The sequence below is a fragment of the Vanellus vanellus genome, assembly GCF_965231255.1.
Source record: "Vanellus vanellus genome assembly, chromosome: 1".
NCBI lineage: Eukaryota > Metazoa > Chordata > Aves > Charadriiformes > Charadriidae > Vanellus > Vanellus vanellus.
The window spans coordinates 133,064,038-133,087,589 of NC_138905.1; the positions used below are offsets into that span (position 1 = coordinate 133,064,038).

General features: G+C 37.9%; 2 protein-coding genes across 2 annotated transcripts in view; both read left to right on the forward strand.

Annotated features, from left to right (window-relative positions):
* Positions 1–20,671, forward strand: part of APOO (apolipoprotein O) — a 34,582-nt gene extending 13,911 nt beyond the window's left edge. The window contains exons 7-9 of the mRNA XM_082486963.1: positions 6,938–7,045; positions 17,239–17,334; positions 20,267–20,671. Of these exons, the coding sequence (XP_082343089.1) occupies positions 6,938–7,045; positions 17,239–17,307 (177 nt within the window). The 3' untranslated portion in view covers positions 17,308–17,334; positions 20,267–20,671. The remainder of the gene's footprint in view (positions 1–6,937; positions 7,046–17,238; positions 17,335–20,266) is intronic.
* The window catches only part of ACOT9 (acyl-CoA thioesterase 9), a 334,937-nt gene that overhangs the window by 260,882 nt on the left and 50,503 nt on the right, over positions 1–23,552 (forward strand). The window lies entirely within an intron of this gene.

Sequence of the window (23,552 nt, forward strand, 5' to 3'; positions counted from 1 at the left end):
AGTAATCTGCTTTTAAAAGCCATGTGATTGTGTTTGACACTTAACAAGATGATAGTTATTTTGTCAAAGAACATGCAGGCTAGCCTGAAAGATAGTCAGATATTCTGTTTCTTTCACTGACTTTTTTTTTTTTTTTCCTGACATCATAGAATCATGGAATGGTTTAGGTTGGAAGGAAGCTTAAAGATCATCGAGTTCCAACCCCCCTGCCATGAGCAGGGACGCCTCCCACTAGACCAGGTTGGTCAAAGCCCCATCCAGCCTGGCTTTGAACACTTCCAGGGATGGGGCATCCACAACTTCCCTGGGCAGCCTGTTCCGGTGCCTCACCACCCTCAGTGTAAAAAATGTCTTTCTTATATATAGTTGAAGTCTGGCCTGTTTTAGTTTAAAGCCGTTGCCCCTTGTCCTATCACAACAGGCCCTGCTAAAAAGTTTGTCCCCGTCTTTCCTGTAGGCCCCCTTTAAGTACCGGAAAGGCTGCAATAAGGTCTCCCCAGAGCCTTCCCTTTTCCAAGCTGAACAACTCTGTCTCAGCCTGTCCCCATAGAAGAAGTGCTCCAGCCCTCTGATTGTGTTTGTGGCCCTCCTCTGGACCCACTCCAACAGGTCCATGTCTTTCCTGTGCTGGGGACACAGTGGTCCAGGTGAGGTCTCATGAGAGTGGAGTAGAGGGGCAGAATCACCTCCCTTGACCTGCTGGCCACGCTTCTTTAGATGCAGCCCAGGATGTGGTTGGCTTTCTGGGCTTCAAGGGCACGTTGCCAGCTCATGTTGAGCTTCTCATCAACCAACACCCCCAAGTCCTTCTCCTCAGGGCTGCTCTCAATCCGTTCTACGCCCAGCCTGTCTTTGTGCATGGGATTGCCCCAACCCACGTGCAGGACCTTGCACTTGGCCTTGTTGAACTTCATCTGCAGTAATGTCTTCAATTTGGGGAACATCATTTCCTTTCTGAATCTCTAACCTCAAGTAATTATAAATTAATGTAAATATGCTTAGTGAGTGCAGTTTGCATGTTTATTTACAGTATTAAAGAAGCCTGAAATATCTTGAGAGCAAATGACAATGGGGTTTGAAAGAAAAAAAAAAAGGAGATACGTATGTATTTCTATAGAGAGAGGATGGGAACAACATTTTGAGATAAGCATTGTTATTGAAGTTTTCCGCTTTTTGTTGGATAGAGTTTTAAGAAAGATAGCATGCACATTCTGGAGTGGGGTAAGTTGCTTATTGGGTACCTTTCCTGTTTATGCATTTGTTGTTTCAGGCACATAAGAAACATGTTAACTTACAGTTGCTTAAGTGGGTTTCCCGTGAAAGACAGAACTGAAGAGACTGGACAATTGCTTACAGCCCCTACTGATGTCAGTTCATATGCCTTGCTGTCCACACTTAATTGTACTGGCAGATTCCTTAGTTCTCCACCAGTCTCTTTCAAATCCAGTTTTAACCACTCACAGTGCATGTATTTGTCAGAAATACTTTATATTTCAGGCTTTGGTAAATTGGCTATCCAGTTATTTGAGACTTGTGAATGATGCTGAGATGTCAAGATGAAAATATGATATTCTCAAGAACATATAGGTATTCTTTGAAAACTAAAAAGTCATTGACTTAGGGAGAGCCAAAAACGCTGTGTTTGAACTCTGCCAACATCGTGATGCCCCTGATCTTTGATGGAATCTTTTTTTAGTGCTTCCAAGATTCAGATGCTCTAAATACAGATAGTTCTGTTGACTTATTCTCAGGGACTGAAAATTATACAAGTGGCAGGAAAAAAACCATCAAATGTAGGAGCTTAGACACTTCTGTTGGAAGCTGTGTATTGAATTTCTAGTTGCCTTCTGAACAGTGAAGTGAGAAGCGATTGAATGGTGTTCAAACCGATGTTACTGTTTTTAAAGAAGCTCAATTCAGTCTTAATTATGGATTTGCTACTAACAGCTTCACAATACCTTGTTTATTTTACAAAAACTTTGAAGTGCATGATTGCCCTTTGATTAATTCACAGTTCTTAGCTTGACTGTAAGAAAAAATCAGATAAGAGACCATGAGCTTGAAACTTGATTGGAATAGGTTTAGCTTTGTTGACTTGGTCAGGACACTAGATGTGTGAGTTTGGAAACTTCTGTGGAGAGAGTGATATCCTAGATACTGTTTTGATTCCTCCAATCTCTTTTGCAGTTTTCTTTTCTTAAAGAAGCAAAGTTTTAAGCATATCAGATCTTACTATCCATAATTTTATCCTTTAATCTGAAATTGAAAGCACTTTTCTCTCTAGTAATTATTTTGAAATGTTTCATAGATCTTTCAAAAAATTTCTTTAAGCCTATAAAGGGATGCTGTCCGTACAAAGCTCACTTGTCAGTCAAGTTAATAGAACAGTATAGGAAATATTCTAGAACATAAACTTTAAATCTTTTATTTAAAGTTTGTGTTTATTGTGGGTTTGTTTTTTTTTCCTTCCACATTTGAGTTGTTCTTCACTGCTTTTTCATGTACTGTGGTATAGTTCCCTTCATTTGGTAAACTTTCAGATTTGACCATACTTTAAACGACTAAAAAAGTTTTGGGTGTTTTTTTTTTTCCTTCCCACCTTTATTAAAGACTTTCAACTGGTGAGTTGGAAGTAAGCACAGCAAAATACATTTGCAGCTGAGATACGACACTTGATGCATCTGTCTGGAAGAAAACTTTTTTCTTTAATTGAAACGGATGAGTTGCTAAGTGAAGTGAAGTTATAGCAACAGAGCTCGTCATTGGGAATATGTAGTTTTTGGACACTATTCATCAAACTGGAGGTGGAAGAAATGCACAGACTAATTATTTTTTTCCTTCTTTAGTAATCATTCTAATAAATCACAAATTTGTAAGGTTTTTTTTTTCTTCACTGCTAGTATTACTTTAATTTGTATAATTTTGAACAAATGGTCAGACTGTATATGTGGTGAAGGAACTGAATTTAATACTGAAGTTTATTTTGTTCTGGTGGAACTCAAGTAGTGTTTTGGAACTGTATTGCTTTCCAGCTAATCATAATACATTCAAAATATTTTTATTTACTGTGTCTTCTCTTCCATCTGGAAAAAACTTCCCATTATGAAGTTACTTGAATCAGTATCTTTATCATTAGAGTTAATTTTTGTTCCTTGTTATTAGAACTTCTTAAATTTCCTGAAGTAGTGTGTGTTATGCTTACCTTCTTCTTTCTTTCAAGAAAAGCTTCCTAGTATGTAATTTCTTTGACAACAAACTAAATTATTTCTCTGTCTTTTGAACCCATACCTTGTCCCTTGCCTGGTTCAGTCCATAGGGCACAAACAGTTGTACTGGCACAAGTGAGAGCATGGCACAATTAGAGGAACTGTGGATTGAAAAGGAGGAGTTGGGGTCACTTGATCCATGTTTGCTGCAGAAGAAAATGCTTGTGATGCACTATGACTACTTTTGTTAACAATATAAATATAGAAAAGCCAGCAGATTCTCGGTTTAGTTTCTCAGCATGCAATGTAGATAAAGAATTGTTAACCATAATTATGCTTGATAGTCTTGACATATAACATACGGTATAGTCAATACTATATGCTTATTGTTGTGTGTGAAATTGAAATATGGGAGCTTGTTTACATGCATTAGGCCTTAGAGACTGCTGATGCTACCCCATTAGTGCTAGTACAGGTGTTTGGCCCAAGGTCACTTTTGAACTATTTTGAACTATTTCAGAGTCCCTGTTGAAAACCACTCAATCTGACTTTTGAACTTGTTTGTTCAAATTTTAGCGTACAAATTTACAGTGTTGCATTGAACAGAGATGGTATTTTAGTATGTTGTAATTTAATACAAACAAGCTGGAAATTGTTGCCTTCCAGAAATTAAGAATTTCAGATGACTGGATGGAAAAACTTGTCCTTCTTTGAAAGGAACTCTTTGTATGAATGTTGGAATGACCACTTGGAACAACTGAACGAACTGTTTCTATTCCATTGTTCCTTTTACTTTTCCTGGTTGGAACTGCCATTCCCAAGAATATTGGTGGCAACTGCAGTACTTGCATGCTTCCTCTTCAACTCCATGAGCAAGAGAGGTATAAAACACAACCCTAACGCCTGACTCTTGTGTTGTGTTTGTGAGAGGATGCATTGGGTGGTTATGAGAATTTCTTGGCTATGTTCCTGTTGACCCTGTAACTTGCAGCTTACAGTCTATCTAGAATTGTATTTTTCAACCCATGGGAACTGTGAACATGTGTAGGGGTCCCAGCTTTTGGGAAGTGTGTATGGTGTTGAAGCATTGGTTGATTGTGGCAAACTAAGCTATCTGGGTTGCTGTACCTTGTGATATAGATACTTTACTCTAGCAACATGAATGACCAGTTTCTCATTTAGCGCAATTCATAATTCACTTGATGGTATGACTCCTATAATAAGAATATTTTTAAGTTTGTACTGTTAGGTATTTAGAGTGGTTTTAAATATTTTAATGGAGTACTTTTAAGCAGGAACAGGAAATGGCTTATGCATACATTGTGATTTGAAAAACCCACAACAACTTATTGTCATTTAGACAATTATTCTATCACCTGGTGACCCCTCCCCACTCGAGAAGGGGAATCTGGGAAAAAACAAAGAAACCCAGGGGTTGAAAAATAAAGAGATTGAATAGAATAAGACTAGATAATTAACTTTAATAACACTAAAGAACCAATATTGATCCTGATATCAATATAAAATATACAAGGATTATACTCAGCCAGTTCTATCAGTAGGAAGCTGTTCACTCCCAGCAGTGGACAGCACATGTCAGACTCTGCGAGTGCTACGGCTTTGGGAGGAAGGGAAGGCCTCAGGGGTCCGGCACAGGCAAGAGGTTCTCTGGATCGCAGCCATTAAGGGAGAGGGAACTTTACAGCAAACTTTCTAATTTATATTGGATGTGATGTTCATGGTATGAAATAATCCTGTTGGCCAGCTTGGGTCAAGTGCCTGGGTCTTGCTCCTCCTCATCCCTGCACCTGACTAACTCAAAAACACGGAGACCTTGAAACCCACACACCATAGCTTGGCTATAAAGTAAATATTTTGACAGATTCAGGCACTAGAGTCTTCTAAAAGTGCAGTTTTCCCAAGCATTAGAAGAGAAATTAGTACTGTGTCGCTCAAACCAGGACAGCATAGTGGCTGTTATTTTCATTTTTTTGTTGATAGCTGTGTCCTCAGTAACATTGCAGACAGAAAAACCCCTGATTGTTCATTTATTGTGGTTATTTTTCAGACCTGGTAGGTTTGTACTGCTTGCACAACTGATGACACTATCTTTCCAGATGAGCCATAGGCTCCTCTGACTGTCAGAACTAGTTTGTTGAAGTACTTGAGAATGAACACTCCTTATACTGAAAAAGAAGATAACTCTCTATACCTGTAATGTTTGAATTGAGAATTTTTTTGAGATTTAACATATTCATCCACAGAACATTGTGTGCTTTTGTCTGATGACCTTTATCACCTTCAAATATAGAGAAAACTCCGTGCATCATACCGACTTGCTTAAAACCAAAGCACAACTGTAATTGTCAAATGTGACAAATATGCTAGCTCTTTGTATTTAGAACAGCCTATGTTTTATATTTAGTTGTGACGCAGCAATGTAGTTGCTGATTTGGGTTTGTTTTGTTTTAATGCTAATTATTAAATAGCCTCTTCTGTAAGGTAGTAGTAGCATGATCTCGGCCCAGAAGCACATCCCTTACTGTTGTGGTACATAACTGGTGTGTTTAATTTTGTTCAGACGAGCAAAGGGAAGGGGTTCTTTGCACCATGTGTGTCCAGCAGTTGCCACAGCGTGTTGTGTGTGGATGGTAAAAATTTGCATGGGGTTCAAGGTGAAGTGCAACAAGTACACAGGAGGGAAGTTCCTTGGGCATTGTTATACACATAGAAATCAACTCTGGCTCAGGAAATCTCTGAGCAGTGAGTTGTTGGAGTCTGGAAGAAACTTATAATGCCATTCGGAAACTGTTTCAGAAACATCAGAAAACTGTTCCAGAAACATCATTTATGCTTGCCCTGTTCTCATAGTTTTAGTTTTCCAGCTTTGCCTGCTCTGGGAGGTAGTGTGATACCTTCTTATTTCTTGATTTCATAAGTTTTTTAGTTTAATAGCTGCCTAGTTGGGCAAATTGTCCATTTTTGCTCTTCTTTATTTGTAAGAAAACTGATAGGGATATGAAAGTGAGTACCGACCTGAGTCTGGAGCTGTAAAAACCTAACACTCTTGAGTTTTAAAGTGTCCTGTGAATTTTACAGTTCTGTATCATGTAAGGGGCAGGAGATACTGTTTTATTAGACTTAGGGATTTTTCCTGACGTAAAATTAACTGTTCATGTAGTATAGCAAACTCTGTCTTTCCTAGCTGTCTTCTGTTTTGAGAGTTGACAGCTGATAATTCGTTACAGCTATCTATCAGCAAATTAGGTCTTTATTCTAAATAGCAAATAAGAAGAAACAAAGGGGTACTCTTACTGTCATGTCAAAGCAGTGAAAATGTAAAATTGCAAAATAACGACAAACTAAGTAGGGGATTTTTTTTTTCCTTCAAAATTAGTATTGTCAAATTAAGAAATAATTTGCATATGTTAAATCTGTTGAACATTGAATACTAAGAAAACCAGAATTGTTTCCATGCAGCGTCCTTCCACTCCTTTTTATACATATATATTTTCAGGTAGTCTTCAAACAGTTTTTTAGCAAGTTGGCTTTTCTCCATATGTCTTTTTTTTTTTTTTTTTTTCAAGATGTTTGTAAATGTTGGCACCCTGCCCTTGAACAGGAAGATGTTAAAGATCTTGTGTTTTGAGACGACTTCTACTTAAACAAGAAGCAAAATAATATTTCCCAAATTATTAAGTTCATTCTTTCTAATATCTTTTGTTTCAAAGGTTGCTGGTACACAGCTGTATGACTGGAGTCTTCAGGGATATATTGCTGTAGAATCTCTTTGGAAGGATAATTCTAAGAAGAAGAAATCTGGGAAAAAAAGTGATAAGGTAAGAAGTCTGAGGAGTGTGACTCCTGAATTTACGACTGCGTTTTCAGACAAAGAATATACAAACAGTAGTGGGTTTTTTTCCACTCTGTCTCAGGATTTATTTCTGAAGCCAAAGTTTTCATTCTGTCTTTCTAAGCTGTAGAAAAATATTAACCTTATTTCAAGTAGAACTTTCAGAAATGCTGTTTGGAAGTTTTCTTTAGTATAATCTACTAAGTGTTTAATAGGAAAGTTGGGAGTGTTGTGATTGGAATGCTAGCGATCAAGGTCTTACGGTCTTGATTATTTAAAAATTGATTTTTTTTTTTTTTAAAAGTAATTTAATTTTACAAGCTCTGTCTTAAAAACCTGAAATAACTTTTTTCCCTACTACATATCTCCTCTTTGAAAGAGAGAAAAATAGAATCTTGTTTCCAATGTATTCCTTTTTTCTTTTGAATGTTCATGAATATTTGCTCTAGCATGATGATGTCATTGTATGCTGCTGTATTAAAAGTTGCTATCTGGTCATAAAACCAGCAGTTTATAGGGATATGCAGTTCTTAAGGATTTAGTCATAGATATCTACCTGTGTGATTTTAATACTTAGAGCCCTATTTTAGGAAACTTTCATTTAATTAGTTCTTATCCAGAAGGTTGCCAATAAAAATTGAGTTTCTTTTGAATCTGCTATGAACCGGGCATCCTGGTGAGGTGCCAAGCACAGTCATGTCGTTGCTGAAAGTTTCTGTTTTCTAGATTTGCAGTTCACACTAACATTCATATATGTGATTTTTTTTTTTATTGTTTATTTTTTAGTTAGAATAACATTCATCTTTATTTTCTTTATTTCTACAAGTCACTTTTTTTGGTCTGGCATTGCTGTTCTGTGTTATGCTAAGCAGACTGATGTCTTGCCTTAGAGATGCCTGCATCTGATGACAGAGCAAATGCTAACATAATGGCTTTGTTTTCCAGAGTTTGGCAAGCACTGAGGTTTCTTTAAAACAGCATTTTTGAATTAACATTGCTAATACAACTAAGTGAATGTCTGCATGTTTATTTTTGGTTTTAGAATGGAGCAGCTCTCCTTATTGCCCCTACAGAGCAGCTTTCCCTAATCCCCCAACAGAGCATCAGTGATACAGTATGATTTCCTTGCGGGAAGCCTTTTTGTTCAGCGCTCCTGTGGCCTGTGCTTATACAATACCACCATTTTAAGGTGTGTGTGCATTTAGCTACTTTGAATCGCAGTATCTCAGCAAGCGTGCTCTTTCATAGTTGATTTATAGTCATCAAAGTAGTTGCGCTACATTTAAGTCGTATTATTCAGTGATGAATGAATTTATCTTTGGTTTTAGTTATTGTTTGTATTGGTTTCTAACTATCTGCTTACCTGTTTGTGTGTGTGAAAGCAGTGTATATTAAGACTTTATTAATTATATATATAGTAAAAATGTAAACTATATATCTATATAAAACCACAGACTGGTTGAGCTTGGAAGGGACCTCTGGAGGTCATTTGGTTCTACCCCCCCTACTTAGGCAGGGCAACCTACAGCTTGGTTGCCCAGAGCAGGCAGCTTTTGAATACCTCCAAGGATGGAGACTCCACAACCTCTCTGGGAAATCTGTGTCACTCTAACAGTGAAAAAGTGTTTCCTGATGTTCAGAGGGAGCCTCCTGTGTTTCAGTTTCTGCCCATTGCCTCTGGTCCCGTCACTGGGCACCACTGAAAAGAGCTCTGTCCTCTGTGCACCCTCCTTCCAGGTATTTATGAGATCCCCCTGAGCCTTCTCTTCTCCAGACTGAACAGTCTCAGCTCCCTCAGCCTATCCTTGTAGGAAAGGATGTTTCAGTCTCTTAATCATCTCTGTGGTGCTTCACTGGACTCTGTCCAATATGTCCATGTTGCTTATACTGGGGAACCCAGAACTGAACCCAGGACTTTAACTTTGTAGAGTTGGTCAAACATGACACACAACTGAAGTGAATTATAGGGTTTTAGTTTTGTGTATCTCTATCTGTTTGCTTCTACAAATTGCTAGATGTGATAACTGGGTAGTAATGTTCAACAGAGCAGTGCACAGTGACATCATTATGTTAGAGCAAATATTCATAAATGCTACCCTTAAAAGAAATCCAAAATAAGATTCTGTTTTGCTGCTTCAAATGCATTTTGCGTTGTACAAAATGCTACCAAGTTGCAAAATAAGTGCAGTGTGATTGATTAATGATATTAGTTGGAAGATTAGAACTGACTTGTGAAGAAATGGGAACTTATTTTAATGAATCATCATGTTATGTAATGTCTTGATCATAATTTAGAACCTGCCTGGAGCTTCTGGAGTTAAACATCTTAATGATGTGTTCGCTTTTGATGTTCTAGACGTTTCTGTTACCCCACAGGAGCAAGCTGTCTGTAGTTGTACCTCTGTGATACAGATAAGCAAACTGACTTCGAGGAAATATATGTAGATGGCTCAGTGAAGTGGAGTGTAAGAGACTGGGGAACTGTGCATGTTGATTAAATGTGTGCCAGGGAGACCTTGTAAGGGTGTTAGGGAATTTTTTTTAACTGCTACTTAAAGAAATAAAAGTTCAGGTGTGTAATGTAAAACTTCTGTCATTTTAATTTCACTTGTAAACTCACTGCATCTTTTATCCCTGATTTCTATGTTGCCTGGCAAAACTAACAGGTGATTTGAAAGCAACATTGAACCAGCAGAATGTCTTGGTCCTATACTGTGGACCTCCTGATTGAGCCATGGCTCACAACTTGTAGCAGTTCATGCTAGGTTGACAATGATGTGTGGCTTCTGGGTTGTTGTATACCAGAAGTCCTATCTGACCAAAACATGGTATTTTCAACCCAGAAGCCTAAGACATAAAGGGGAGTAACAGCTGAGCGAGAGATGTTGGAGAGGCAATAGCAGGTATGGGACCGAGTTCCCTAGGTAGGTCTAGGTGTAGGACTAGTTCGAAACAAGCTGGGTTGGAGAAATGCTCACGTGTCCTGTCAGTTGCTACGTTTTACGAGGGTGGAGACTTTCATCAGTGGATACTCGTCCTGTGTCAGCCCTAGGCGCTTCAGTAAATGCGCTTGTATAGCTGCTTGAATAAACAAAGGTTAGTTAACCATACTGTACCTTTCCTAAAACCTAGGCTGTCAAAAAATATCTCAAAAAAATAGGCAACATTAAAATATTTCAGAAAGACAAACTGGCAGCATCAGTAAAAATTAGCTGAGCTTTTTATTTTATTGTGTTCCAGGCTTTCAAAAGGAAACATGTGGTTGTTATTGGAAGGCAAAAACTTTTGAAGCTTTCATCTTATTATAAGGCTTATTCAAGCACTTGCTACCTCAGCAGAAAAACAAACTACATGCAAAATTGCAGAGACCACTAAGTAAACACACTTCTTTCTCTTCCTCCTTGCGGAATCTTTAAATCACACCCCTTAGTTGCCAAAATATGTTATTTGCACAAAGGAGTGAAATGCCATTGAATGGTTTCCTCCTAAAGTTCATCTAATTGATCAGATACTGTTAGTGTTAACTGCTGCCGTTTAACTTCATGGGTTAGGCAAGATACAAAAATCCTGTGAGTCAAATCAAGAAGCACTACACACTTGATGAAATTACCTGCATTTCAAATGTTTAATGATCTCTTACCGCTGGAGTATACAGCCTCATTGTGTCTTTGTCCTCTGAAGTTGTTAAAGAGAGGGTATCATCTCCCTGGGGTCTAGAGAAGCTGAACAGCAGTAGTAAAAAGTCACATGCTGTCAAAGTTGCTAGAATGTGGAGTGAAAAGTATTTCTAATGAAATAAGTCTGGTCTGAAATATCTTTTTGGAGAAGCAGTATAAAATCCATAGTTGAGAATTTGGGGGGGGTAGGGGTGGGTTTGGTTTTTCTTGTTTTGGTTTAGTTGTTTTGTGGGTTTTTTTAAGATAGTGTTATGATGTTCTATCAGGATGTGGTCAGTTACAGTTAATGAAAACCTCCGCCTTTTTGTATACATATAAGCACTGGTGTGTCCCTAACATGGAATGTGAGAGGTGAAGTTTACCCTAGAAAATCTTTTTCAGTCTGTCTCTAATGCAGTGTGGTTATACTAGTGCAAAAAAGTACTTTTTGTTCATACAGATGATAAGATGCACCAAATCACCATCAAGTTTTCCAGCAAAATAATTTCTGTTATAAATATAAGTTGCATTTTTATTGGAGTTTTTACTGATATAGAAGGGTCATAGAAGAAAACAAATATTTCTAACTATCATGTACTAAAATTGGCAAAGCATTCTAGGATAGATTCTGGGACTTCTGTCCTAATTTGACAGCCCTGTGAAAGAATTAGGTTGGTTTTGTATATTTATTTCTTATTGTCATACTAGGGAGCTAGATTCCTTAACTAGTGAAGGCAAATATAAATGTTATTCTTGAGTTGTTACAGCAGATGTAACCCATTTTGTGAAACCATGCCAGAGCAAAAGATGTTATTTTTTGTTGTTGTGACATTCACTCTATCGTTTTCCTGTTGCTACACAAAGGATTCTTGCAAATAGTCAAGCAATATATGGGCGGCTCTTCTTGGCTTTTGTTAATTTGTTGTTTTGCTCATAATTTGTTTGATAGTCATAGGTACCACAGCTGTGAATAGCTTCATGTTTGTGCAGCAATGTCATTAAAATAGATGTGGTATGTTAATTTTCTGAAGGTTTTATGAAACAAAAACCTGTGCCAAGTTGAGGTCATATCAACTGAAATCTGATTTCTGCCAAGAGAGATGTATTCCAGGACCTTTTGCTGCTACATTTCAAAACGCTGTGGCTGGAGCCCCTCGATACAGCAAGTCTGTCTGATAAGGTTTTGAATACGCTGTTTACAGTATAGCATTCTGATATCCTGAAGCTGGCTAATTGAAGGGGCCAGCTCGTCAGGATGCAAGCCTTCTGCTAAAACTACACAAGTACCTTATGTAAAAATCAGCGTTCACGTTTTTTATTTCCAGAAGGATTAAACATTTTCTTGCTAAGGGATGGCAGGAGTAGTTACTCAGTTTCTGTATACTTTATCTCGATATAAAGTGTACGGTTTTTCTACTTCTTCACCCAGGTAGAGGAGGTGGTAGAAAAAATGTAACCATTTTGTTGGGAGGCCAGGTATAGTTTAAGGGTTTTATCTTCTGAAAATCTTTTGCTTATGTGAGTGATCTTTACTCACAAGAAGTAATTCCACAAAAATCAGTGGAATTAGTATTAACACTTATATTATCAGGTTGTAGATCTTCAGGGGAAGCGATAGTGAAATGGAAGAGATGTCCCTCGAACCTTGTTTCTCTTAAACTTAGTGTGCAAAATTTGTAGAGAATTGTACCAACTCATGCCTTTATGTAGTTTTTTAGAATGATGTGTTTGAAACCCTTTCGGGTAGCCTTACGCGGCATCCAGCTTTCATTACCGGGGTTTTGCAATTACGAAGGCTAATACCCTGCATTGCCTTCAGCTAGTCTTTGTGAGTAACTGGTCCCTCTGCTTTGCCCAATAATGTCATAGTTCATGCAAGATCATCTTTTTCTACATTTCTTTTTTTCTACACTTTTTTGCCTTTCAGTGCTGACAAAAGAGTTGAACTAGTCGAACTGTTAAGCCAGTAAGTTGCAGCTTCTTTTTTTGTCGTCTTTTTTTTTTCCCCACAACAATCAGTGTTTAATACTGGCTGAGTTTATCAGCTTTAATAGCTGTCCTTAGGTCAGAGGGATGAACAAACCATAGCAGCTTGAGGATTTTGTGCAACAGAATAAACTTAAGGACTGTGGTTTTCTATACAAAGGATTATAACTTCTTTACAGAAAACTGCTTAAAGATCAGTATTTCGGAGCCACAGTTCAGTACGTACCACCTGTAAGTTCCTAACAATTCAGGTCCTTTTTGTCAGTCAGCTCATATGATGATTATTTTCATGAAAGGCAGCTGCCTTCTGCTTCTGGTTCAGATACTTCCACAATTTGTACTGTTTATATTGTGCTGTAGGGTTGTTAGCTCTCATACTATAATGACTTTGCCTTCAAGAGACAAGGTGACGAGGACATGTGTTATGGCATCAGGTCACTTAAACCCAGGTTTTGTTCCAGCCAGTGAGCTAATATGTACTGAAACACATAGAAAAACAGTTTTCATCAGTTAGTTATCACTTTGTCTTGGCTTTATACCACTCAAAGACGTTTGCTGTATTTCCAGCTGTTCTGGATTCTTTCTCTTCCCCCAGCACTGAAACGGGTACCCGTTGTTTCTACTGAAGTGGCTAAAATGTGAAAAACGGGAACAGAACCCTGAAACCACCTTCCTTTTCAGGTCTTGTTCCTTTCTTCATATGTATGCTTTTTCGCACTTCAGTCCAATCACTGATAAAATCTTACAGAAAACTAATTTTTTTTTTCTTTTTTCTTGCTGGCTGTCACTTGGTTGTTTAAACAGCTTCAGAGATTGAGAGAAACTCTTGCAGCTTATTGTTAGGTTTTCATTCCTGCCTGGTCTGTTGATAGAAACCAGCTGTGACTTACCGATACTAATACATATTATATGTTATGTATTTTTAACCTATATATATTACACATATAAAATATATAAATATTAAAAATATAGCAATATCTATATAGCTATCTCTGGGTATTTTATGAATTTTTAGCTGTGACAGAGTGCTTCCAAGTCCAAAGACTGCTCAGCTTTGAGTACTTGTTTCCCGCGCTTGCTCAGGACAAGCATCAAAAACTGTGGACCTGGATTTTCCTCACCTGAAAGCTTTGGTGGAATTTGTGATGTCAGTGTGTTGACTGGGGAGCTTTGCCACAAGCATTGTGGACTGTGACCATAGCAAACCTTAAATTTCAAGGGGAGAGTTTTTAAGTCACGTGTGTTTTGAGCATCTTTTAAAACACAACATAAGCAGCTGAGAGCTTCTTTCTACAGTAAATGCTTGTAAGAATTGTCTTCGGTAGCTTCTGAACAGATGAGCAAAAGTTTGGTCATCTAAACTAAAGATAAGCGTCTACTTCTGACAGAAAATACCATTCCCTGTCATATGCTCTTCTTTTATTGTTTGATAGTAAAAACAGCAACAGAGTAAAACTTGTAAAAATTATTACTTCTTTTGGATTGGATCCTTAGTTTGGGCTGTGGTGAATTTAAATGTTAGAGGTAGGAAAGACAGAATGTACCCCAGAAAAAGTTAAGCTTTTTAGGGCAACTTGAGTAATATTTTTAAAAGTGCTTCATATTTCTGAGAGTTAAGTTCAAGCTCAGGTGAAAATAAAAGATAGAGAATAAGTTATTGATTGACTGGGGGAGGATGAATAAGGTAAGCCAGTGACATTCTCTTTATTCTAAGCAATACATTGCAAACAAAAGATGACAGAAGGAAAGGTAAATTATTAATCTGTGAGCCCAGGTGAGCTTTTGTTTTTCTTTTGCAAATTTTTTTTTTTCCTCTTTCAAGAGATTTCCATAAACGTAAGAGATGTATACTTACCTACCTTTGGAGTTAAAATTTCTAAGGTTAACTGCCAGTGTAAAAGGGCCTGGCCATTGCGAGACTTTCTCAGAGGGACCAACAGAAACTAATTTCTGCATCAGACTAGGCTGTAACGTGAGGAAAAAAAAAAACACCCCACATTTGTTTTTTTTGACATTAGGCCAGGTTGCTTTTGGGCATTTTTCTCTGTATGGAAGGAAAATTTTCACAGAAATAATTGCCTTTTTTTTTTTTTTTTTGTTTGTCCCTTTCAAATTGAGGTCTCAATGTATCTCTGTTAGATACTGTGAGCGAAGTTGGGGTGTCTTTTAACACTGAAAACCTTAGAAAAAGCATTGTGTATAGTCCCCTTAGTTTCAACATTTTCAATTTCAAATATTGATTTTTTTTTATTTTTTTTTTTTAATCCCATGGAATCCCAGTGTGTCAAACACTTTACTAATGAATGTGTTGCAGAGATTTCTTGTCAGTCACCTTTCAGTGGAAAGTGTCAAATGCATAAGAATGCTGCGAAGTATTTCCCCTTCTGCTGTGGGGTAGAGATCTGATGTGTGAACTCCTCTGGCCACCCAGATGTATTATGGAGCGGTTGTGTTGAGCCAGAAAGTAGAAAGACCGTCTTGAATATGTGCCTGCTTCTAATTATGAGGAAGCATCAGAGGCGGCCTGTCTTCTGGGTCATTGATCTAAACATGTTTTTTGCTTCTGATCTGGTTTTGAGTGTGACTAGAGGACCTTGACACTTTGTTGTAAAATTAGGTGTGTTTATGTCTTGCGCTAGCTCAAAGGAAATCCTTTTCTGGCTACCCATGTTACTGCTTGATCAGTCTCACTCGGACTCATTATTTACGTGGTGGGCACATACAGTGGATGGAGTTAAAAGAACTTCATAATTGCTAATTCAGCAAATGAGTTTGTGTGAGGAATGACTATTTAACAGTAGATTGTGTTGAATTAAGTAGCTCGGGCTTAATAGGTATAGTGAAGACAAGCCCTGTGATGAGATCTACTGAATTTACAGAAACAGAGGAACTGAGCAAGACCCCTACCTTCCTGTACTTTTGTATGTGTATGTGTTACTTTTGGGTTTTTTTCTTCTTTCAGGACAAAAAAAAAAGCTTACCTAGATGGTATTTGCTTTTTACAAGTTAAAACAAGCAAGTGGAAAAACATAGAACTCTTTGTGAACAGCTTATTTTTAGTTCATTTGTTCAGGATTAAGTAATCCCTGAGATGAGGCATCGTGAGTCAGATTATTCATTATAAGTTGTAGTAAAATGTTATAATTTACAGGTTCCTGTACAGGAAAATTACGGAGTAGATCATTATTTTGAAGTGGGTGTGGTTTGTGGATGTGATTTCCTGTGCTGTTAAATATCCGGGGTAGTGATCAAAACAAAATGGGTTTTTGAAAGAAAGAATTACCTTTTAAAGGTCTCGGTAGGCATATTTTGAATGAGAAAATTAAGAATTATCTTCATGATTGAATCTTGATATATTAAGTCCATATCTCCAGCGCAGCATATGCAGGGTCTTATAGACTCAGTGCCGTATTCATAGTATTCAGTTTTGCTGGAACATAAATTTGACCCATCCTATGAAATGTTTGTTTTCCAGTCTCTTCTGGCTTCTTTTGTTACATTTGCCATCACATTTAGGTCATATCAGTAAAAATGTCTTTTTAGAATAAAAAGAAAACGCCATTTAATTTTCAGGTGTAGAATTTAAGAATAATTGAGGCTGGGTGTGACCTCTGATCATTTCATCCAACCCTCTGCTCAAAGCAGAGACAGCTTCAAAGTTAGATTTGGTGGCTCAGACCTTGTGTAGTCAAGTGCTGATTATTTCCAAGGATGGAAATTCAAAAAGTTCTCTGGAAAACTTGCTCCAGTGCTTGATCAGTGGTGTGATACATTTACTACCCCCCTCAGATCTAATAGAAATTTGCCATGCTTCTGTGTCCTTTTGATGTGAAGCTCTGAGAAGAGCCTAGCTCTTCCAAATACTTAAATGCTCATTAAGGAACTGTGGATAGCAATTAGGTTCCCCCGTTGTCTGGTCTTCTCCAGGCTGAACCGACCCATATCTCTCAGCCTGTCCTTGTATGTCATGTGCTTCAGTCCCGTAGCCATGTGTGTGGCCCTTTAAGTGTTTTTTTTATTATTATTGATATCTATTTAAAACTATAATCAAATGACTGTTCGTTATAGCATACTTGGCAAATAGATTCACCGGACACTCTAACAAGCCTCTTTTAGTTCTTTGATTTCTATAATTTATTTCGTGGAAAGTGTGAGAACGCTCTCTCAAAGGATATGTACTAAAAGAGACCTATTGTATAAATCCACGCAGAATTCAGAGAATGCAAAATAGCAACTACTCTGTGGGAATTCATGCTCTATTATTAGTGCAGGCAAAATGAGTCAATTAAAACATTTCTGTTGAACTACTTGTTCTTTCAAATCCTTTAATTGCTCAGCTGACTACAGGAAGACTAAAATCTAGAAACTGTTTGGGAGAAGATCATATTTGAGTATATTATACTGAATAAGTCTTATCAACCACTTGATTTTGCAAGAAGTTTTTGTTTTCAGCTTTTGAAGAGGGTTTCTGTTCTGCCAAAAACATTAATCATGGATTGCCTCAATTGAAATTTGGTGCATATTTTCCTTCCTTAAGGCTGATGCAGATGGTGACAAGCCCCTGGAAATCCATGCCGCTTCACATGAAGAGCGAGCCCAGAAGTAGAACATTGGATCACTTGGCATCAGACAGGTAAAGTATAAACACAGTTAACAGTATGTGGCTACAGCAGCAAAATAATGTGGAGAAGCTGAACATTTGCAAGTTTGACTTGCAATTTTCTTCTTCATACTGATGAAGGAGTGGAAGACAGGTGATAAATTTATTCCTCTTAACATTTGTCAAGAATACACTTGCTCTTTAATACTGTTTAACTCAACTTATCTAAATTCTTCATCTTTAGAGCATAGCAAGTAAATATATCTGTCCTCCAAGGATTCTGAGCTAATTTATTTTTTACGAAAAACCTCATTGCCTTCTTTGTCATACCTGTGCAGGCACGAAGGAGGGGAAAGAAAGCTATTCCCTGCTGATATGTTTTCTTTAAAGATTTGTCAGTGCCAGGGTATAGCGTTATCTTACAGCCTGTAACAGTCCATGATGTGCCTCACCTTTTGTGTTGATGCACCTCTCTAATGAGATGTGCTTAATCAGTTGGGAACGAATGATGGAGGAAACGGAGGCAGTTCTCTGAGCCAGAAACTTGAGCTGAGGCACCGGTTCTGTTTCTGGCTTGGCCACTGGGTTGCTTTCTAAACTCAAGCAAGTCCAGTGATTGTTACAGTTTCTAGAAAAACAAAACAAAAACACCCTCTCAACTTTTTTAAGATGGTTCATTTTCATGGGACAAAAATTGCTCTGTATTTGAGGCTTATTAATGCTAATGATAATGTAACTGGACATCATTTAGTACAAAATGTCAGCTATCGGTTGATAAAAGATGTCTTTTCTAAACATGTTTTCTAGTTGCTTGTCTTTGCCCTGTATTATTTTCACGTTAAAGACTTATTTTTCATCAGAAAGTGACCCTAGCATTGTAGGGACTCCTCATTATTTTTGTATGCAGTGTTCTACTTACCAGCAAAATTCTATTTTTTTTCCTGCCAACTGTGTAAATAGAGTCCAGATTTACAAAACTGCACCAATTTTTTTCTTCCATGCATCATCACTAGTCACAAATGTTTGCAGATGTGATGGAATGCACACATCTACTGAGCAACAGTGTTCCACTATTACACAGTCAGCTTTAAAAGCAAAACTAGTTTCTAATGTTGTATTTCCCTTAATGTATTTTTAATTGCTATAGCTAATTCTCAGAAGGGAAAAAAGGTATGTTGACTGGCTGATTTACTCAGTACATTAGTTTTTTCTTCAGACATATGAACATAAAGTCTTTAAGAATACATGTTTTCCAAGTATTTTATAAAACAGCTACCTAAAATAAAAATAAAAAAAAATAGTAAGAACAGTTTTGTTTTGAGTAAAGGTACCCAGGAGAACCAAGAGGAAGTAAAGCGTCTCTAAAACTCACAAAAATATTGTGCTTATTGTGAACTAGGACAGAGCTACTAAATGATAAAAAGCCAGGAAAATTGAACTTTAGTTTATATATGTGGGATATCAAGGTTCTGTACAAATCAAGGTTCATAACAAACAAAACTGTAAATACCCTTTTTTTTTTTTTTTTTTTTTTTTACATTCACATAGTAAGAAATGCTAATTTCTGTTAGGTCTGTATTCACTTTTTGAAATGTTAGTGGTTTTTGCTGAAGGTACATTTTCTTTTTAAGGGGAGGGTGGGTGAAAGGAAAGGAACAAAAGCTGTCAGGAAGACTTACACGAAAGTTGGTATCCAGACTCTTTTGACTTCAGGATTTTAATTGTAAATATACTCATGTGATATAAGTAAGTTTTGGGGAAAACCTCACTAACAGCTGCTGTCTCAGATGTTCTGCTGTCTTTCTTTTTATAGAGTGAAGATAATTGCTCAGGTGCTTAAAGTACCTGGGTGCTGCTGGTTTTGAAATCTCCTTGCTTTGCCAGATGTTGTTTCTGGAGGAGATACATAAATGGAACTACTAGATTTTTTTACCTAGAGCAACCAGATGGTGAAAGTTCAACTCAGTATCAGTTTCCAGCTGTTGTGCGGGGGTGGCGATTCGTTACTTCTGCTTGAAATCAAATCCAGTTATTTAACTCCATATCTAAGCCCAGATGTTTTGTTGGATTTGGGTGATCCCAAAGGTTGGAGAACACTGCTGTGATCTTTGAAAAGACATGTTTGTTTGTTCAGAATGAGATCAGTCCTGAAAATGTCTCACTGTATTTTCAACAATTGGCAATATTCCTAGTTGAATCTGGTCACTAAAATAAATACAGTCTCATTTTCCTCATAAAGATTTGCCGCAGCATGAGTCTCTGAATTGTGAATGGTCAGCCAAGGACAAAATCATTTTGGGTTGGAGACCCAATGGAGAATGGAGACATATTTCTCCATTCCAAAAACCAGCAGCATTGGTTGCTCCTTTTTTATAGTGTTTGTCATCAATAATTATATGCAAACTACAACTCAAACCACATCCCATTGTGGGAGAAGCAAGCTTTAATTTTATCCAGCTGTTGTGCTGAAGAATTGCATGGAAGTGACATAGCTTTATGTTTTCCTGTGAAGACAGCGTATCTCATTTTTACTCTGCTCAGATTCTATATTTATGTAATTCCATGTCTTTTTAGCCTAGCTTTACGACAGAGTAAATGAGATTAGGGAAAAATGCAATTAATGGGAATTAAAAAGAATTCTATTTGAGAAAATTTCTTTATTGTGCAAGATTCCTGTTGGTGTTTTGTTGCTATGAAGTGTACTTTTTCTTTTATATTTCCATACAGTTCAACTATAGGAATTGAGTTCTCTGGAGCAGACATAATCATTAGTATTCTAATGTCACTAATATGAAGAGTTAAATCTCTTCAGTAGAAGTAAATTGGGATTGAGAATTTTCTTTGTGGCAAATTGATCAATTTGTATTTGAGGAACAGTGTCTTAATTGCATTTAATTGTCCATGATACTTAATTCTGCTTTCTCCCTCCCTCTCCTTATCCTCTGTCCCCTTTCTTTGGTTATAGGTGAACAAAAAATATAGGTATGAGCAAAAATTTCCCAAGAAAAAGAGGAAAATCATCATCTGAATCCATTTTGATTTTGAATGTGACTGATCAGCCTTCTGCCTCAGGAAAGACTGATGGTGTGCTGCTTGGGCTTCTGGTATGGAATCTGTGAAAAGACACTACGTATTTTGGGTCAGTCTTGAGACCTTGTCCTCAAGTCTGCCCATGCTTGTCCCATTGCAGGATCAGCATTGCAAGTAGCAAGTCTCAAAATTCCTCTTGTTATTATTTATATATAAAATAAAATTCCAGTTATACAAAATGGTCCTGTTTTTTCCCTTCTCTTATTTTCTTTAAACTCATGTATGTGACATTTGCAGAGTCTGTGAAAGGTTCTGGAGATGCTGTTGACAATTCCTGTGTTTTTTAACGGTGAGGAAAAGCTTAAAGTAGCATGATGTTTTGGCTAACGTTAGCTAATAGAATTAGGAATGAGAACAATTACAATGACTCTTGTGTTTTGTCTGGGTCTCCCCCTCCTTTCTATGCAAATCTTCTGCCTCATCAGTGCCAGCAGGAGGTATATAATGAAGCATCTGTGAGTTCCTGTCTAGTAGATGGATGGGAATGGAGCTGTTAATGTTTGTTCTTGTTTTTGCTTGAATGCACACTCAATGGGAACCAGAATGTTAGGGTGGTGGGAACCAGCTATAGAATAACTTGGCTGTATCCTTATTCCCAGCCAGGGAAGGGGAGGAGAAAGTGAAGCAAAGGGAAATACAAAAGGATTTCCAGCATTTTGAAATCTTTGCACAATAAAACCCTTTCATCATTTGTTGCCATTTCCATGAGTCTGTCTATTAGGGCATGATGCTTCCCAAGTTACTGTAATCCAAGTAGCTCAGAGCATTTGAAGCTCTATTGGCGAGCCTAAATTGCTCCTAAATTCATTGGTGAATATGAGGACTGGGGGACTGATGGAATTAAATGTGTGCTTGTATGATATGTTAACTTTCTACAAAGAGCAGGGAAGAAAATACAAAGTAAATTGTATTCAAAATGCTTTTAAACATCTCTTGTTATTACTTGGTTAGGTGTTCTGGCTGAGTGTATTCCACAGACAGAGGAAAAACAAACAGACCTTGGCAATGCGAATACCAGCCTGTGTGGGCATTATAAAACAGGCCAACTCTTTTTTTAATACAGGCATAAGGTATGTGGTTGCCTCAGGCAGAAAAACAGTATCTCCCAACGTGTTTGGTACATGTTTTTATGATTTTTTTTTTTTAGGCTGGTAAAGATGGATGTTGATTTATCAGAGGGAGCGGAGTTCTTGTGTGGGGTTTGGGGGGTGTGTCTGGTTTTGTTTTTTATTTTAAATTCACCAACACAGTTCAAACAGGCTTGGGAGGATCAAAGTAGTGTTTTTGTCAATAGTGAAAAGGAAAATGAGGAAATATCAGTCATAGCTGTAATTGCTCTTTTACACCACTCTTGCAAGACAAGCATACATTTGTTTCTTCCGTTAAAGATAGTCCTTCACTTACACATTCTCGTATCCTAGAGAAAATGGTTACCATTGAGTTAGGAATACAGATTTAGATGCCTGTATTTTTTTTCAGTAATATTTGGCATATGTCACGTTGGCATTTAAGAACATGATTATTTGATAATTCGGTTATTATTTCCCCCTCTAGACTCCACTGAGATGTGATTTCCTCATTCTCCTTTTTGATGCGGTTTTGAGCTGTTCTGTTTCTTTCTACTGCCTGTGAGAGCAAAATTAAACTTTTCACGTCCGGTCTGTTTCATTAGCTAGTCCTCATTCAAACACAACAACTCTAAATCTTTGTTTGTTTACATATATATGTGTGTTTAAAAAATCCGGGGTTAAATAAGTATCACTTGACTTAAATGCTTTTTACTTGATGGCATCTTCACACTGTGTATTTACACTGCTGCTTAAAAATACCCCAAACGATAGACATCAGAACAGAATGCTTTTATCTAGCAGGAAATGACTGCCTTGGAGCACCTGTGTACACACGTGACGAGGAGATGGTTCCAAAATGTGAGCAAGATAGCCCTAAATGAAATCCTTTCCTTATGTCTTCTGTTTTGTATGAGTGCAGGAAATAAAGAAGTTTCATGCTGGTAAGAGCGCAAGAGATGGTAAACATTCAGCTCGCTTGGCACAGGCTTTCCTAATGAGGAACAGGAGAGCAGTTGAGCACTGTTCATATACATGTACGTATGTACAGATGCATGGAACCAATTTGTGCGTGCGTGCATGTGTTGTCTTTTGCCAGACTTTGCCTGTGGGTATTACAACATAAGCTAAAACCGGTATATTGCCCACCCAAATTTCAGATCAACAGTTTGGTCATCTTTCCACTCAAAGCCTTTGGGCTTGGTGACTGGAGTCTGGGCAACTACGGAAACGGTGTTCTCATCTCGGCATCCTCAGTCGTAGTGGCTGTTAGCGAATACATTGGGGTCAGGATGCAGTGTTCTCTCTTAAAAACACCATCTTTAATCTCTGCAGCTCATGAAAGCTGTGGAACTGGAGGTCGTGGGGTTGGGTGACACAGCCCTCAATGCTGGGATGCCGGTTCCTGTAGGTAGTGTGTTAGTTGCCTGAGTGAGACAGCATAGCCTGTCCTCTTGCTAGAAAGAGCATCACCAACCTGGAATAATCCTGTTAGCCCAGGTAAATATACACAATCTTGCAGCCTTGAATAAAATCACAGTATTTTGCCACAAGCGTTCATTATAAAATTCTGGGTTAGGCTCAGTGCTGTGGCTGTAGAAGGCGCCCGACCCAGACGTACTAGCAGAGGTTGTAACTGAAGTGGTTTGGAGCCTTCTTCATTGCATCTGTCACCTTCGAAGAGAGCTATAACTGCAGTGCAAGAAAGGGCAAGATTGACAGGGAGGGAATCATGTTTTAGACCTAGAGAAAAGAGTGTCCTGGGTGTTGGAGGGGTTTGCTACTGCTCTGTTTATTACACCCGGCAGAATAATCTTGGTGTGAGCGCCTTTACTTCAGAACTGTGATGAGCCCGTTGCATGTGTTCCTTTCTCCCTTTTCTCATTTTGTAAAGTTTATTTCCGTATCTCCCCGTAAATCCCAAGCTCCGTGTAAAGCCGCTTTTGTCATTATCAAACTGCTGTTTGACAAAGAGTGTTTTGGCTCTTCAAGCATGCTGGGGAGGGCTGCATAACTTCCCACTGGGCCTTCCTGGATGTAGCATCCCTAAGCAGGGTCAGCTATTGCACCTGCAGCTGGCTGGGGTGACCCCAC